Consider the following 19,156-nt stretch of genomic DNA (forward strand, 5'->3'; position numbering starts at 1 on the left):
TTCTTGCTTTTGTAATGCATGGATCATGGGGGATTATGACGAGTGTGAGAACATTGAAAATTATGAAAAAATGGAAGCCACACCAAATTTATTCTATACATTATGAATGTGTCAAAGGGACAGATAGTAGACCACAATCTAGGGAGGAATTCATACCTCACTGATGCACTAGAAGAGGGGGATAATGTTACAGTTTAAGGGTGCATGTGAGGTGAATGAGAAAGATAAAACATACTTTGTGTTGCACTATACCAAACCCAAACATAAGGTGATGGAAACATTTACGGATCAGTGGGGCCCAACCTATGAGAAGTGGAAAGTAGTGGTTGGAAGTATTTAGTACGAGAAGACATCCAAGAAAGGCCACATATATAGCCTTTTAGATAAGAAGCTAGAGACGCTTATCAACTCAAAAAACTAGAAGTTATGCCCTCACAAAAATACGATCAAAGACTCTTCAAAATTGATGTAGACACTCATAAGCACACCATGGGGTGTATCAAAGGTATCGACAATTGAGGTAGCTAACTAATAAATCACTTGAAACCACCGGGCTAGGTGCTTTCTAACCAAGGCCATAAGTTGCTATAAAATAGTCATGGAATATTTGCCATATCCAAATAACAAGAAGGCTAGGCTACAAGGATACCCAAATGAACACAAAATACCAAAGTGGCAAAATGCAATGATAATCAATCCTCATATCGGTATCAATCATTTTAGATAAAACAAACATCAAGATTTTAATTGAAATGAAAGTCTCAAGTCATATGTCAAAGAAAGAACTAATGATAGTGAGCTTTTCAACCTCACTCTTGCTGCTTCCTTTTTCACTTCTTATTGGCTGGAGATTTACTACTTGGATCCCCTACTTAGCCTTATTTTTGGGTGGAGATCCACAACTTGGCTCCCCCAGCTTTACCCCCATGTTGGGTGGAGGTTCATATGCAATCTCTCCTCGAAATCCACTCTCTCCTCCCTAATAATGTCATGAGGTAGGCACAACTGATCTATCCATGTGCGAGGCAACAGATAGTCACACAATTTACATCTTAATGTTTCCTTCACAAATACGCAAGGCAATAATAGTGCATAGGGTGCAAACTCTTGAGCCATTGAATGTGATAGTTATCTATGATGTAACCATTGATAACGTACACTTCTCACCTTGTTGCATCTAAAGAGGATAACTTTCAAATTTTACATATGATATGGTGAGGATTGTTGTCTCTGTATCTCCTCATTAGCAAGAATTTTCTTGATTGCCAAATATTGTCCTTCAACCACTCCACACTGTGCTCACTTTTGGACAATGGCTTTATTAAATTGCTACAACTGTGTTTTGACATGTTTGATTCAAATTTCGCAAAGTTCTAGGTAGGCAGCATGTAAGAGGGTCGCTCTACCGTTCAATTTAGCAATATGGCTAGCATGTCCCTTGCCATTATTAATAGACTTACCAAGCTCTTGCAAAGTGGCATGGTGCTTGTGCACCAAGTTGTGGTACATGTACCTCCAATATGTAGCCAATTCATCTTGCCTAGAGCTGCTCTTTGCTCGATCTAATTCTTGGGCATTTTGCCTAAGTTTCAAGGATTCTTGTAGCTCCCATTACAAACCATTGGTTTCCTCAGAGTTATTACACAACCGGCTTTATCACGCCGCTATCTATGTCATTTCTCAATGCATTTGCCATATCCCAAAGCTATTTCAAAAGGCCTCTAGCTATCAAGGGTTGCTACCATGGACATCAACTCCTCCCTGCATTCTTTGCCTCCATTAGAGTGTTGTTTAGTTGTTGCTTTAGGAGCTAATGCCTGGTATGGGAATGGCAGCTCTAGATCAAGCACTCACCGATTTATAGAGTTTTAGCATGGTGAACTGGAGGCCTGGGGGTTGAAGGCAAGTCCCACATGCTTGGGTCCATCAAGTTTCTGGTATCTTCTCTGTTCTCTAAGTTTCCACTTAATACGGAGGGTCCACACTTGAGGTGCCACTAAATAAATAAGGTGGGAGGAGAGAGCTCTCCATGAGATGTCTGGTGGGTGTAAGTGCCTCACACATGAAAACCAGCTCTCAAAACAAATCAAGTACACTGCAATGTCATTGGCCTGAGAAAATAGTGGAGAATTGCACTCAAAATTATTCTTTAAGTGTCAGGTTAACAGTTTGGTGATCACCTTTGAATAGGACACTTGAGCTCCATACATTTGCTCTACTGCTGCTTGAACTTGCCAGTATTGCATGGTTCCTCAAGTATCTAGAAAGAGATGCCTCATTTTCTTTAATTCTTTCTGAACTTCTTCTAGCAATATTGAAACCTTGACTACACCATCGTTTGCTAACTTCAATAAGGGGGACTCCCTTAATGAGGTCCTATTTCTCCCATGAATGCTAGAAAGAAGCCAGCTTGCAAACTACCTTAACAAGGGACTTTGAGCATGTCCTCAACCATCTTTGTGTCGATGTGAACTGTAGCATCCCCACATAAAATGTATCTCTTCTTCACATTCACTTCCCTCAGTTGTCTCGAAAAGCTGTTGATCAAGAGATCAGTGGATGCATAGATGTGGTGTTTGCAAGACTAGCCAGGGTAGTGGAATCACTTGATGTGTCACAGGAGCCAGCTGGATGTAGTGGGCCTTGGACTGTGCCTCTGAGACTTCCATAATTAGTACAAGGAACAAAAGTTGCAGGGACAAGGATTGCAAGGAGAAATTAGGTGTGCAAGGAGTAGGCAGGAGAGGATGCAAGGCTTGTAAGGAGAGTGCATCTCTAATTCTATCCACTACAGTGGAGAGATTGCAAGGAGAATGTAGGTACACAAGGAGTAAGCAAGAGAGGATGCAAGGCTTATAAGGAGAGTGCATCTCTAATTCTATCCACTACAGTGGAGGGATGTAAGGCTTATTGGATCCAGAAGGCTTGTGAGATAGAAGGATTGCAAGGATTATAGGGAGAAGGCTTGCAAGCTGCAAAGGGATTTGATGGCGCATCTCTAATTCTACCCACCACGGTGGAGGAAATTGGCATTTATAATTACAACCATTTAGCTTGCATGATGACTGTGGAAATTAGCTTAATTAGAGGACATGGACACTTATAATAATGACGGTGGAAATTGGACATTATGTTGGCACTACGGCATGGTCTAATGCAGAGATTGAATGCGAAGATTTCAACCAAGAATTTTAAGTGCTCAAACAATTTTCACGCAAGAGAAATTGACCATCATGCTAGCATTCAATAGGCTTAATTCGGACGTGGACACTTGTAATAATTATGGTGAAAGTTGGCCAATATGTTGGCACTACCATGCATGTTCAATTAAAGCCACCATGTGGTCTAATGTAGAGATTGAATTATACAAATTCCTAAAAATCATACAATTACCGGATTTTTAAATTTCCATTAGGAATTTTATATGCTCAAATTGGGACATGGATAGTTATAATAATGATGGTGGAAACCGGCGACTATGCTGGTATTACCAGTTACTACTATTTAGTGACCACATGGATGACCTTATGTATCCTTATGTTGTCTTCAACTTTTTGGTTATGAAACATAACAATAGTTAGGAAAGACGATGGAGCAGAGAGCATTAGATCTAGGAGGATTAAGTGGTGGCCCTTGGAGTTCTTTTAACATCAAGTGGGATGACTTAATTTTGCCACTTCTCAGCCAGGAGGTTTGCAACCAATTAAATAGCCACCTAGCATGCTTGGTGGGACCATCCGATCCAACACTACAACCAGCAAAGCTTGGAATGCTTTTCAAAAAGGGTTTAGCCTATTGCGGCCCTTTCCCCCCTTCAAAATGAAATGCCACCTTGAAAACAAATCTTTGTAGTACCCCTTAATAGACAACCAGCTACTCGTCGACTACAAGTTGATCAAAATAGCCAATTGCTCATCGAGGTGGCTTGGTGGGTGTTATTCACACTGCTCTACCCTCATCGTCTCCAATACTCTCGTCAACTTCACAATACTCCACCCTCATCTCCCACCCTCGTCTCCTACTCAATGCTCCCATTGCACCTCTTGCTTCACCCTCATCTCCATCCTCTAGATCCACCAAGTGTTCCCCAAGTGCTATGTCCCACCTCCATCTTATTCCATTCCTATTGCTAGCTATCTCCAAAGCAGTGGGAGTTCTCTCCCACGACTGTAGAGCGGGAGATAGACTATAAGACCTAGGAAATTTGTTTGATTTAGTCTATGTGAGATCCTTATTTTAGTCCCATAGTGAAGAAGTTTTTTTACATGGATTGTATATGGGCCGCATTCATAGGCCGATCAAACCATGGAATTTGGTCCTCGAGGGAAGCACAAGAAGCGAGTAATCATGAGAAAACCATGTCTATGAAAAACAAAGATGAGAAACATTGGTTCTACATTTTAGGATACTGCATGAAGTAATATTTAGGAGAAAAAAAATAGCCAAATTTAAACTGCTCATATATATGAAAACCGTTTCAGATCATATGCTCAAATGTCCTCATAACAAAATGCTCACCTTGTATTCTTGCAAATGCAAATAGTAATAAGTAAATGTGATGGCAATTTTTCATAATGTTGGAAAAGTCATTTCACGCCTCCTAAACTTAAAATGCTGAACTTTCGTAATTGTATGAGTGCTTTTTGCAAATAAATCTTGGTATGCTTCAAAAGCTTTAAAATAGGAGGTTATTTTTATTATTATTTACCAATTTGAGAACTAATGATAAGGGCAATTACATATGATTGGCTGCTGTTCCAGGTTGGAGGCATCATGATGAGTCCAATCGAGAGAAGGGAGGTGTCTTCCACATGGCGATGGAAAAACGGGTGGTTGACAGGCGCCATCGTCTAAACTCCCGAACGATATTACGGTATTGAGATTAAGCCACACGTACACGACTAGTTGAGATCTAAGACAAGCATTCACGTTCACTATAGTTTGCACAGATTACACGTATATCTTGGCACAAAAGAATTGCCTAGTACGCCAAATTTATTCTCGTACTCGAAGGCCATTCGAAGGGGCAATTGCCACACTCAATGAAATATGGCAGCTGATCAAGCTCATTTTGTTTGGGCTTCGTGGTGGCCTTACACAATCGGATGTTGCTGTTCCTATTTGAAGACGAAGTTAGCCATGGAGAGAGAAGAAGCCATCCAGCTGCTATGAATTCTCTCAACTTTGCAGCGTGCACCAGCTGCTCCTAGAGCAACAAGCAGTGGGTAGAAATGCTCAGGGGATGGGTGCACTCGCTTTGCTTGAGGAGCCTTCTTCTCGTACTCGATGACATCGTCGAACCTGCAAAATTTAATTTCAGGGCTTGTTAAGAAAGCAGTTTTCGGATAATTGAAGAAAAGGAAGGGGTGTGTGTATGTGTGTGTGTGTGAGAGAGAGAGAGAGAGAGAGAGAGAGAGAGAGAGAGAGTGTGTGTGTGTGTGCGCTGTTTGTTCGAAGAGTACAATTGAAAGGGAGAGATATATATTGGTAGAGCAACACAGATGAATATTGATGTTCGAGAGAGACCGAGAGAAGGTGCAGTTTGCCTCGAAGAGTAGAATTGTAAGAGAGAGATATAGATATGGCAGAGCAACAGATGTTTGATGTTCGCGTTCCTAAGAACAGGAACTGCTGTTATCCAAATGTAAGAAGGAGAGATTCAGAGGAGAATAGACATCCAGGCTGCAAGAGAATGCCCGCAATCTTTCACATTGGAAAGAGAAAGACACACCAAAAAAATACAGAAATCATGACTCTTCTAGCAGCCGTAAGTACCTGGCCAATGTAGTTAAGGAATGGCTACGAATGAACGAAAGCAATGTAGTGAACTAACATTACTATTCTTTGCCCCTTCTTTGCTTCAAAATCCATGAAGTAGGAGAGGATTTGTCCAAGCATATGATCATGGATGGGGAGTGGATTTGATAATTGATGGTGTGCCATGGCCGAGAGAGCCAGAGAGACGCCACAAGAGAAAGAAATACCTGCCGCTTGCAAGAGACTCATGCAGCCAATCATCGAAAGCCACAGCCCACGAAGGAGGGCCACTACCATCCATGCGCAACGTCATCAGATTGTGAGTGGCGCTTCCGGAGCCTACAATCAGTACCCCCTCTTCTCGCAGTGGTGCCAACGCTTGCCCGAGGCTGTAATGATAAGCGCCGTCTCTGTTGGGTTGCAACGACAATTGACACACGGGCATGTCGGCCTTGGGGTACATGAGGCACAGTGGTACCCAGGCTCCATGGTCCAGCCCTCTTCTCGGATCCTCTTTGACCGTCTTGAATCCTGACGCTAGCAGCAATTCCTTCACTCTCAGAGCGAGCGCTGGCGCGCCTGGTGGGTTGTATTGCATCTGTAAGACGGAAAGCCAATCGAAGCATTAATTTACCCCTTTTCTCCTGTTTCAGATTGAGGAGATAGAGGTGGTAAACCGCAACCAAATGCGGTATTTCCATGACCTTGAGCAAAAGTGGAGGAAGAATCAACGGATGGAAGGTGTGGCATACCTTGTAGAGCTCTGGAGGGAAGCCGTAAAAGTCATGGATGGTGGTGTTTTTGGCGACGGTGTTGACGGTCGGTTCGGTGGTGTCCCAGTGGGCGGAGATGACGAGGATGGCCTTGGGTGGCTGAGGGAGGGTCGAAGGCCATCGGAGCAGGAAAGATCTGGCAGGAACGTCCTGCAGAGGGAGCATGGGGGAGCCATGGGAGATGTAGAAGACGTCCATGATGGTGGTGCCGCCTTGTGGATCAGAATTTTTTGCTTCAGCTGCAATGGGAAGCTGGCAAGGCTGTGATGAGATGAGCTGATGATCGGAAGCGAGAGATGGATGATTTTGAGAGGAGGAGGAGCGGCGAAGGCGACGGCCAAAAGCCTGCTGGATGGTTTTGGACAGACTTGACAGGGATGATCGCCTTCTGCTCATCGTCAACAAACCGCAATAAGGCCATAGCCATAGCCATAGCTCAAACAGTATACACAATTACGCCACTCTGATCGCTCAAACAACCTGATTGCTCAAACATTTCACTGATCTGATTTTGCTCTAGCAATCACGCAATCAGACAGTTTCATGCAACACGTACAACTTGGATTCGCCACTACCTTACTAAGTTCACAGATCTGTCTACTCCACGTACATACTTCAAACACAAGTCCAGACTTTCTCAATTACGATATTGCAGATACACTCTGTACTCTCTTAGACGATTTTGTTCTAAAAGACATATATAAACATCTGCACCATTCGCAACCGCTGATCCGATCGTTCAAAAGACGAGCTAAAATCTGGTGTCAATAGATCGACAACTTACGAAGAAGGGTGAGCTGAATGGTGCGCGCTGTCCATCGACCGTGGCGTGAGCACATCGCTACTGGCAGATATCTACTTGTAATAAAAACCCTGTTGAATTAGTCAAGGGTTTGCTGTTGAGATGTCGTAGTCGTGGTAACCAATGTGGCCCTCCTTTCATGAAACAAAATGAATGTTATTCATTAATCCTGCCCTCTTAATTTTTAAAATTATGTAATTATTTACATATTTGTATAAAGAATTGAATGGTCACTCCAATAGGCAAAATTTGTTCCATAATTAATTTCTTTATATTCCACATTACTCCATATTTGATCCATTCTCGATCCATGTATAGTTGTTGGGTTTTTTATCATTTGTTTCAAGGGATATTTGTTCATGAGTTGTTGTATTTGTTGTACTTATTGTCCTTTTTTTGTGAGATATATGTTTTTTTGTTTGTTTCTATTTTTTGTAACAATGTTATAAATTTTTTGTAAGTATGTTTACTTTTGTAGTTGGGGGTTTGTACACGTTAATGATGTTTATTGTTTCTTCTCCTTATATTTTGAATATTGTGAGTAGACATTGATTTCCTTTTTTGTGTATGTAGTGTGTTTGTATTAGTTGTACATTTTGAGGTAATATGTTGCTATACCCAATCCTCCTCTTGTGTATAAAGTTGTATCCTTGAATTTTTACCTCATTTGAATTCTTTGCATGTGTTTCCTGTATGCACAGAATTGTAGCTGCCATTATACTCTTGCATTTTTCTATGTCTTCCCTGTGTAGTTTGAAGTAAGCTATGTTGAGCGATTGTATAACGATTGAGGTTTGTTGTTGTCTAGCGAATTGATGCTGGTTGACTATCCATGGGCTTTGTTGCTGTAATCTGTTTATATCTTGCACTACTATTGTATCTAATTTGATGTGTTTGTTTCTTATCTCTGCTAGCAAGAATAGTTTTTTAGGATCCTTTACTCTAGAATAAAGCTGTGTACACTAGTCCTGGCCTGAAATGATACAATTCACCCTAAGCTATTTCTTCAGCTGTGACTCTACAACATTTGTTACGCTCTAGCCGAGGTAGCATGACCTCGGAAGAATCAGTCGACATTTCCCTTAAAGGATCTATCTTTGTAATATATTTGTTTGCGCTTCATGTAAATGAACGGGAGGGATTTAATGTCAAGGTCCTAAGTGAGGGCTGATAGCACCAGACTAGGTAGACCTAAGGCCAAGGGCCTAATGCAAAGGTTGTGCCTAGGGGCAAAGAATTTAATGCATCCCAAGAGAGGGGTGAAATATTGCATTAGGAAGGCCCTATATGGATGATATGTGGCATCTAGATCTATCTAGGGAATTGGGGCTTGCTGAGGCTAGAGAGAGAAGAGAAGGAAATTATTCACGTTGATTTTTGAATGAAGATTTCTGTCTGCTTGTCAGCCTCAGCGAGATATGGCTGGGAAGTGATTCATGGTGCTGCTCCTGTGATCGAAGTAGAGAACTAGGAAAGAGTGATTTACAATTGGTATCAGAGCTTATGGAGAGATCAAGGGATACGTGACGTGCAGAAGAAAGGTCGTGTTCATGGGCTTGATGGCGGGGTTTGATCGACGTTTGCCTACACAAATGGCGTCGAATAGAAAGACTGTGACAGAATGAAGACCTTCGAGGTGTTATGTGGATGACTGGTCCGAAGTAGGTGTCGACCTGCTTTCCTGGCAGACTTATAGTCAGAGCCCTCCAAGGCTACATAGACAGCTTGTAGGCTCATATAGGTGGCGAGGCGACGGGCTGATCGCAACGAAGCTGCTGACGAGGTCCGGGATAGATGGCGCTCCTGTAAGGCAAATCGACAGAACGTAATCAAGAGAGCAGTTAATAGAATTGAATGGTCGCAGAGCGTAGGAGCCGGACACGCTGGTGTCTGTGCTATTGCTGGAGCGTAGGGTTCCTGTAAGGTGACTTGACGAAATGAGGTAGATGAAGAGCACAGGAGGGTCCTGCTACTCATGACCTCCATGGGACGGACTCATTCGACGAATTACAGATATGTGAATTGGACGATGCGTGGTCGACAAACGACGTGCTCCAGTCAAAGCCATGCATGGTCACGTAAATAGTTCATAGACAGCAGGTTTGGAGCGCAGCTATGACAGAAGTAAAAGAAACCAAAGGTCGTATTATTTGCGAGCAGGCAGTACGTGGAGGCTGTAGGCTTCAGGGACTCGAATTGCATGGAGCTTCCAGGGAGCGTCAAATTTTCCTTCATTATAAGATTTCAGTCTTTGTTGTGCAGCCTATTATTTCTATACAGCAGGGTCTATAGTTACTAAGCCTGTATATGCATGTGTGCTTCGGTCAGAGTCAGTTTGCAAGAATTTCCCTAGTATAGGGAAAAGCGCCATCTGAGATATATGCCTGTATTAAATGCCTGATCAGTGTGAATGTGGGATTGCAGGAATTCCCTAGTATAGGGAATTGTGCCAGACTGTTAATACATTGAATTGTGTCAGCTTGTAAATACAATTTTCTAGTGGTGTTTTTTTTAAATTAAAAAAAAAATCAAAACAGAACAAAACACCCATTGAACGAAATGGAAATAGAAGAAGGGGCTTCCAGGAGGGACCCTAGTGAATCAGGAGTCCGGCCGACCCAGCAGGGGTCGCACCCAGTAGCTCATACTTTATCTGGCAAGATTGCATTGCTGGAGGATGCCTTGCAACAGTTGTTAGCGTAGCAATTACAGGCTAATGCAGGGCAGTCCGAACTTAGGAGAGTGATACATAGTATGTCTGCCAGACCTTCTCGAGAGGAGAAGGGAAAGGCTCCAATGGAACCGGAGTCTAGTGTCCATACAGTCGAGCCTAGGAAGGCTAAAGTGCCAAATATTGCCAATTACAGACCAAAAAAGTATTCTGGTCAGACGACCGTAGCTCCGATGTCATTGAGACCTGGTTACACAAATGGGATGAGGCGTTCGCCATTTGTGAAATCAGAAATGACATCAAGAAGATCCGTGAGGCCACCCACATGTTTAGTGAGGCAGCGGATCGGTGGTGGATTAAACAACAAAAAGATGGCATAGCATCCACTACCTAGGAGGGGTTTAAAAGAGAGTTTAGGAAACACTTCTTACCTCCTAACGAAGCATCCCGAGCTTGGGATCAATATAGGAATCTTCGTCAGAGAAATTTATCAGTGGCAGAATACACTGATAAGTTTCGAGAGAGTGTAATGAAGGTTGACGACCCCTGCCTCAATCAATCCAAGTGAAAGATTTCATATTTGGATTGAATGATCGAATAAAAATGGAAGTTCGGGCTAAGTACGTGAACACGTTAGATGATGCAATAGCTATAGCCCTGAACTATGAGAATGCCAAGGGCAGCAAGCCAAGTGGGTTTGCGTAGGTCAGAACCCAGTATGGGTATTCGAAGAAATCTGGGTTTAAGAAGAAGTGGGCTAGTAGAGGGAGTGGTTCGCACCCGAGTGGTCAAGCCAAGCAGGCGAGACCAGATGAAACTCCTAAACCAAGTACCACCATTGGAGTGAAGAGGAAAGTAACCCCAATGGCAGCCCGGGCTTGGTCTAAGTCTCCCTTGAACCCAGAACAAAGAGAAAAAGCGAGGAGAGAAGGCTTATCTTTTGGTTACCTTCAGCCTCATCAGTGGAAGGATTGTCCACGTAACAAAGATCGTGGGATGGCTGAGATGGTGATCTCAGAGTGCGACGTGGAGATGGAGGGAAGTCCCAGAGCGGAAGAGATGCAGATTCAGCTAGCGAGATCTTCTCAGAGGTTAGTACCTTGTTTGTTATGTGTGTCTGTTGCTAAGCTAGTGACGAGTGCACTTGATAACATCCTATCTAAGCCCGCAGCAATGGGGTATACAACCTTTAATGATACGGAGTTAATTAAAATGAAAGGGCAAGTGGCCAATCATGATGTCATTGTGTTGTTTGACTCGGCGTCAACTCACAATGTGATTAACTCCAAGCTCGTGAAGAGGCTGAAATTAAAAACAAGTTCATCCGACTATGCGTATACAGTCAGGATGGTAGATGGAAGTTCAACTGAAGTATGGGACCAAAGGGTTACCCAATTGGAGCTTCGGATTTAAGACTATGCTGAGAAGCTTGATTTTGAAATGACCAAGCTTGCTCATGCGGATACAGCCCTGGGTATGGCGTGGCATTCTAGGAAGAATCCAGCCATTGATTGGGAAAAGCACGTATATCAATTCAAGATGAATGATGTGCTTTATGTCTTGCGAGGTGAGAAAGATATACCTCAGGGACCGTTGGTTTCTATGATGGAAATCCGAAAAGCTCAAGTAGAGACAGCATCGATGGAGGCTGGAGCTGGTTGATGATTCTTCGGCTAGCACTAACGTTATGCAAAGTGGTGAGATGGCCAAGTTGGCTAATCTTATAACAGAGGAGTTCTTTGAATGTTTTAGGGATGAACTACCTTATGGGTTACCTCTAGAGCGGAAAGTTCAACATAAGATTGAACTGATCCCGGGGGCAGAACCTGTAAATAGACCTCCCTATAGAATGAGTTTTGCTGAAGAGGCGGAGGTGCGTAGACAACTGGAAGAATACCTCAAGTTGGGGCAGATTCAACCAAGTTTCTCACCTTTTGATTCGCCAGTGATATTAAAGAAGAAAAAGGATGATACGTTTCACCTCTTTATAGATTACAAAGCATTGAATAATATCACTATTAAGCACAGGTATCCGATGGCTCGGATTGATGATTTGGTAGATGCATTACATGGAGCCATGATTTTCAGTAAGATAGATCTTAAGTGTGGCTACCATTAGATCTGGATTAGAGCCAAGGATGTGCATAAAACCGCTTTCAGAAGCAGGTTTGGTCATTATGAGTTTTTTGGTAATGCCCTTCAGACTTACCAATGCTCCAGCGACATTCATTATGTTGATGAACGATTTACTACGTCCGTATATTGGAAAGTTCGTAGTACATTTTATTGACGATATCCTGATATTTAGTAAAAGTATTACTGAGCATCGTGAACACTTAAGAGTAGTGTTCAGTACTTTGAGGAGAGCCAGTCTTTATGTAAATAAAAAGAAAACTATACTGTGTATGGTTAGGCTTGAGTATCTAGAATTCATAATTACTCCAGAGGGGGTAGAAATGGATCCGAAGAAAGTGGCTGCGATACTAACTTGGCCAATCCCTCAGAGTCTGACCGCGTTGTTGCGATCATTCTTGGGAATTGTCCAGTTTTATAGAAGGCATAGCAAAGGATATTCTGGGATAGTATCGCCATTAACTGATCTGACCTCAGATAAAGTGCCTTTTATTTGGGGACAGAATCAACAAGAAAGTCTTAACACCATAAAACAAGCTGTGGTCACAGGACCGGTGTTAAAAATAGTTGATCCCCAGAAACCGTTGTTCCTAGAAACCGGCAAGTGGCATTGTGGTAGGAGCAGTCCTCCTTCAAGAGGGAAGGCCAGTGGCCTTTGAAAGCAAGAAGCTTTCTCCCTCTCAAAGGAATTGGCCAACTCATGAATTGGAGTTGTATGCTGTTATCCATGCTTTGAAAACATGGAGGCATTACTTGTATGGTTCAGAGTTTTATGTGGATGTGGATCATGATACTCTGAAACATTTTTGTAAACAGCCTGACTTGAGGGGCCGCCAAGCTAGGTGGACAGAGCTCATGCAGGAGTTTAATGTAACGATTCGGTACCGAAGAGGAAAAGATAATAAGGTTGCTGATGCGTTGTCTCGCATTATGCACAACTTGAGTTTCACGGTATTAGAGAGTGCTCTAATGACCGAGATTAGAGAAACTCAAAAAGTGGATGAGTTTGTCTAGAGCTTATGGCCTAAGGCTCATGTGTTAAAACCTGGGGAAAATGAAAAGGATGACCTGGCATCCAGAAAAGGCCAAACCTATGCAAGATATACCATAAAGGATGGTATGCTAGTTAGAAATGGCAAGGTTGTAGTACCTAGTCAGAATGATCTCAGGCAAAGAGTCTCGATAGTGCCATGATAGCCGTGTGTGGGACATCCAGGAGTTGAGAAGACATATGATCTCGTGAAGCGAGATTTCTTTTGGCCAAAGATGAAAAAGCATATTCATGAATATGTGACACGGTGTTTCTCGCGTCAGGTAAGCAAGGCTGAGCGGGTGAAGCCACCCGGACTTTTACAGCCCTTGGAAATACCACTAAGTAAGTAGGAGAGCATTTCCATGGACTTTATTGTAGGGCTGCCTACAACACAAGGAGGGTATCCTTGTGGTGGTTGATCGTCTAACCAAGATGGCTCACTTCATTCTGACTAGGGAGTCTGTTAGTGCCCCGCAAGTGGCGGATTTGTTCATTAGACATATATTTCGTCTGTATGGATTGCCTAGATCCATAGTGTCAGACAGAGATGTCAGATTTACCGGTCATTTTTGGACAGCGGTATTTGAGACACTAAGGACTGAGTTGGGAATTAGTGGGGATCATCCTGAGACGGATGGTCACACGGAGAGAGTCAACCAAACTTTAGAGGATATGATGAGGGCATATGTGTCATTAAGGCAACATATGTGGGACAAGTGGTTGCCATTCCTCTACCGGATTCAGTCCGTTTGAGCTGAACTAGGGTTATAGACCAGTAAATCCAACTATAGTTGGAGTACCTCAGAAAGTGCCTAGTGCCACGAATTTTGTAGTTCAGATGTAGGAGATGCTAGCACTTGCGAGAGCTAATATCCGCCAGACTATGGATAGAGCCAAGGTGTATGCAGATGAAAACCAGTCTATAAGAGTATTTAAGGAAGGAGAAAAAGTTTTTCTCAGAGTTCCTTCGCACTCGAAGTCGCTGACTTCAGGAGAGTGAGCTAAGTTATCACCTCGATACTGTGGGCCGTGGTTAATTCTAAAGAGAATAGGCAGTGTAGCCTATAAATTAGAATTGCCACAGGGGTGTAAGGTGCACCCAGTTTTTCATGTTTCGTGCTTAAAGAAATTTTTACATATAGGTGACTCACTAATCGAAGGTGTGGTTTTGTTTCAGGAGATAGAGGATATTGCAAGGCACAAACCAACAAGAATCCTGGACCGAGGAACAATGCAAATACGAAATCGGAAGATACCCACGGTGTTGGTTGCATGGCATGGTCAGCCTCTATTCGAAGCTACCTGGGAATCCGTATATCAGTTGCGGAGAGTGTTCCCAGCTTTTATCATCGAGGACGCTGATCTGATGTCTTCGTACAAATTGTGGGACCACATGTTGATGACGTCTTGTTTCTGCAAACTCCTTTTCTAGTTCTTCATGATGACAATATCTTGCACGTTTGTTTCATGCTGTTGGAATTGAAACCTACTGGATATTTTACTATCAATTGTTTTGGTCACATCATTCACTATGATGTTGAGTAGCTGTGACATTAGATAGTGATGACTTTGTGTTATTTTTTCAAGTTATAATAAAGAGGAAATACTTTCTCTCGCTAGGGATTGTAATAAAGAAGGTTACATACCTTCATTTTTGTACTAGAATAAAACTCTTATATGGATAGTGCTTTCACTTTTAAATGTGCCATAATGATGGAAGTTTGTGTTCTTCAACAAAGTGACATGTCTGTGTAAATTCAGCTGCTATTTGATGTGGTAACTTTACAATCCATTACATATTCACATCTCTTTCTAGGTTCATGTACTTTATAAACTGTCTTAATTTTGGTTGTGGCCTACGTTTATATTCTCCTTTGAGCATACAATGTTTATGGACTCTATTTTCCTATCAGGGCTATGTTAATACTGTGCTGTGATGACCAACCATCTTTTGCTATATTAATATTCTTAAAGTAAAGGACAACTGTTATGTCAGCAGCTTCTCTTAGTGTGCCATCTGCATAATTTTGCAGTGCTTCTACTCCTATCTCAGCTCCTATCTCAGTCCTCATTTTCTTCTCTCTAGCTGCAGCATGCAAGTAGAGGCAGGGACCCCGGTTCAAAGATAACTTAGGTGTGTTACAATGCCATTTGTATAATTTCACTACGCTTCTACTCCGATATGATTCCTCATTTTCTTACCTCTAGCTGCAGCATGCTTATGGAGGCTAGGACCCTGGTTGAAAGATAACTTAGATCTTTACAGAAACACTCCTTATGAGATATAGAAGCCTCTTCAACTTTGCAAAATTAGTAAAAGACAGTTAAGGCAAGTCTGCTGCCCAATAACCAGCTTAACCCTTAGCTCTATTTGTCTGACTAGGTTGACCAGCTATTTGGGCATAATCGACTTAATCAGAGCTGGTTGACCTCATTTGTGTCTATCTTCATAAAGTATTCAACCTTGGTTTCAAATGAGGTTGTTGTAGTCTCTTGTATGGAGCTTGTATGATGTTGTAAAGCACTCTTTCCTAGTTCTCTACTTTGATCACGGGAGCAGCACCATGAATCACCTCCCAGCCATATCTCGCTGAGGCTGACAAGCAGACAGAAATCTTCATTCAAAAATCAATGTGAATAATTTCCTTCTCTTCTCTCTCTAGCCTTTGAAGCCCCAATTCCCTAGATAGATCTAGATGCCACATGTCATCCATATAGGGCCTTCCTAATGCAATATTTCACCCCTCTCTAAGGATGCATTAAATTCTTTGCCCCTAGGCACAACCTTTGCATTAGGCCCTTGGCCTTAGGTCTACCTAGTCTGGTGCTATCAGCCCTCACCTAGGACCTTGACATTAAATCCCTTCCGATCATTTACATGAAGCACAAACAAATATATTACAAAGATAGATCCTTTAAGGGAAATGTCGACTGATTCTTCCGAGGTCATGCTACCTCGACTAGAGTGTAACATTCCTTCCCTCTTCAGTAGAATCCCCTTCAGTGATGGTACTTTCACAACAGGCTGTACTGATTTGCATGTATAGCAGAAAGGCCTACTTGGATCTCTATTAACATGACTCCTAGAAAAAACAGAGAATTGAAATTGAATGAGTTGACCATTAAGACCAGTGAAATGTAGAATGCCAAAAACCTGTGACTGCAAAGAAGAGAGACTATTACAATGAAGTTAATGCAAAACATATGCAGAAATGTGGGAATTTGTATACCTTTCTACCATATCCGAGGTTTGAAACTTGGGTGATAAATGCTTGCTTCAGTTCCTCCCTCTGCGTACCCTCAACAACATCACCCAAGATTGTCAAATCATAAACACACAGGCACTCGTGTGCACGCATGTATGACACATTGTACAATGTGTGCATAACTATGCCATTCTCATGGAATTTAGGGATAAGCTGTGCTTGCATGCTTTTCCGCTCGTTCACAAATGTTAGCTGTGGATGAAGTTGGGATTAGGCCGTATAGTGAAAAATCATGATAGTAACACAAAGCATAGGTTTTATTGACTTACTGTTGCTCTATCTTCATTTCGTGGTCCGTCAGCTATAATCAATTGGTCGTTTGCTGAACCGTTGGAGTCGACCAGTCACAAGATGAAAAACATTACCAAAACTTGTCCTTAGCCGGTCAGCAACCCATGGGAAGTAGCATGCAAGAGTAGTCTCACAGAGGAGAGTAATAGTTCCATCAAAAGGCTCACCCTAGATGACTGCAGTTGTAGCATTTACATGTAGGGAAAATTTTGATGTTCCACCCTCCCCACTCCCTCTTTCAACTATAGTTGCACCCTCTATATGATAAAATGATTCAACTTCAAGATAGTCCTTATATTGTTCCACAAAAGAATGGGGGACAATGAGTGTTATTGTACCAGAGAAGGTACTATCTGTAAAGTTAGCATGAATACAGATAGGATAGGTAGAATTCCTGGCCTTGTAGGTTCTGTACTTGACCAACAACTTGCCCTCAAATGCAAAGAGGTGCTTTATAAACTCAGATAATACATGGATAGGTATTGTTGTAAGTGAGTCCCCCCCCCCCCCCCCAAAAAAAAATCTCCCAAAGGAACTTTGGCATAAGGACTAAACACAAGACTTTCCAAAGGAGGTGCACTACTGTGCCTATCTTTTGGAGGTGAGGAAGAAGTGGCATCATGCTTCTTCAGAGAAGAATGCTTGCTAACACAGACCGTTAATACTTGGCTTCTGAGAGATAACATCAGATTCATCCATCAATTCTTTACCACAGGACACACGAATTAGAGAAGCTTTGCTTGCAACATGGTGTCCGCACTATGCGTGGGGTTGAATAAGTTTATCAACTACATTTGCAATTGCATAATACTGTTTCAAGTAAAACTTCGATGAAAAAACTCTCCCAATTTCCTTGATAATTCATATTGATTGAGGCTTAATAATTTAGGTTTAGTGGGCATAATAACTTATGCTTAGTGAGCACATACGTGTTGTAGCTTAATATGATAGCAGACACTTTTAACTGAGCACACTAAGTGATGTAACTGAGACATAAGTTGATGCTAACTCAGCACACAATTTGATACTAACTAAACACATAAGCTGATGCTAAGTGAGCATTAAAGCTGGCTACAACTATCTGCTAGAGGAAGCTTACACAAGGGACTTTGGACCAATCTCTATATAGGAAATTTCTAGGTAACTAGGAAATTTAAGCATATTTCCTAATTAGGAAGAGCGATTTTCCCCCCTTTATCTAGGAAATTCTTTTTCCTATATAGACTAGGTAGTGCTATCTAGGAAATTTGACTTTAGTGTGGAGAATCAAGTGGATTCTATGTTATCTATATAGAAAATGAGGTCTTTTGTATATAGGAAACTATATTTCCTATATAGACCATGCAATGCTATGTAGGAAATGTGACTTTCTTGAATGAAGTGGATTTTATGTTTCCTATATAAGAAGTGGCGTATTTTCTAAGAAATGTGACTTTTTATATGGAGAATCAAGTGGATTCGAAGTTCCTATATAGTTAATTAGAAAAAATGTATCTTTTCTATGTGGTGATTTCAATTACCTACATAGAAATGAGTTGTTTATGCAACCAAGAACATTGTATTATCCATGTGAATTTTTATATTAAAAATGAGCATATATATAAGAATCTTGTATAATTTAATTTGAACAAGATATAATGTAGGCAAATTAAAATTTTTACAAATTTTAAAACTCTCATATTTCTTCTATATATCCAAAAATTTCTAAGTGCAACATATAATAATATATCTATTTGTAAGTGCAACATACAAATAATGTCAATATGAATTGTCAAATGTGTAAAAATTAAAAATATGAAATGTAATTTCAAATTAATGATTCAAATAAAAGGGTCAATTAAAAATAAGCACAAAATGTGCAGCTGATATTCAAATGAAAGTCTCAATTGTCTAAGGTTGTCAAAGCAAAGTTTTGCCAATAAAGGGCAAATAATTACTTGAGCCATGAAATGAACAGTGTGTGATGTAAAATGAAATGTTTTTGTGTAAAAATATCTCATGTTAATCCAAATGATAAAATTAATTTTAAATGAGATGCTAAGATCCTCTAGTGCACAAAATTTCAATTAGGTATGCAAAGTTTTATGTTGTGATGTCAACGGGGTGTCAATGCATCTTCAGTCCATTGATTTTTTGATACCGTGAAATTCCATGTACATTTGTAAATACATATGACAAACTAGACCTCTAGGTTGCTTGCTATATTGTCCATCCAAGAGGCATTCATCTAATTGAAAGAAAGTTTGCTAATCTCCCATTGTTTTTCATTAAATTTTTGTATTTTGTTCATAGTACACATTATAGTCACTCCATGAACTTTTTGATACCCTTCATCCATCTACATTTGAAAATAAATCCAAAATGAAACTCTATGTTGTTTGCAATATTGTCAATCCAAAAGGAAGCCATCTAGCAATAACATAATTTGCT

The 19,156-nt window shown here is 41.3% G+C and overlaps 1 protein-coding gene across 1 annotated transcript; it reads right to left on the bottom strand.

The window, feature by feature from the left end:
• Positions 1 to 4,836: 4,836 nt before the first annotated feature.
• Positions 4,837 to 17,238, bottom strand: LOC147885172 (extradiol ring-cleavage dioxygenase-like). Its single transcript, XM_087397832.1, has 6 exons — positions 16,705 to 17,238; positions 16,400 to 16,627; positions 7,315 to 7,466; positions 6,510 to 6,918; positions 5,985 to 6,355; positions 4,837 to 5,301 (listed from the first exon to the last, which is right to left on the bottom strand). The coding sequence occupies exons 3-6, from the start codon at positions 7,347 to 7,349 to the stop codon at positions 5,118 to 5,120; spliced, it is 999 nt and encodes a 332-aa protein (XP_087253958.1). The 5' UTR covers positions 7,350 to 7,466; positions 16,400 to 16,627; positions 16,705 to 17,238; the 3' UTR covers positions 4,837 to 5,117.
• Positions 17,239 to 19,156: the final 1,918 nt, after the last annotated feature.

Source organism: Dipteris shenzhenensis, chromosome 26 (genome assembly GCF_047967505.1).
Source record: "Dipteris shenzhenensis isolate YYH24624 ecotype China chromosome 26, Dip_SZ_1.0, whole genome shotgun sequence".
Lineage (NCBI taxonomy): Eukaryota > Viridiplantae > Streptophyta > Polypodiopsida > Gleicheniales > Dipteridaceae > Dipteris > Dipteris shenzhenensis.

What these genes read in the sequence shown, in the direction of transcription:
- LOC147885172 (XM_087397832.1), bottom strand. Translation starts at nt 7,349, where the DNA reads ATGGACAGCGCGCACCATTCAGCTCACCCTTCTTC. An exon ending in CATTCAGCTCACCCTTCTTC is followed by an intron (nt 6,919 to 7,314) that starts GTAAGTTGTCGA and finishes GACGATGAGCAG; the next exon opens with AAGGCGATCATCCCTGTCAA. An exon ending in TCCCTCCAGAGCTCTACAAG is followed by an intron (nt 6,356 to 6,509) that starts GTATGCCACACC and finishes TCCGTCTTACAG; the next exon opens with ATGCAATACAACCCACCAGG.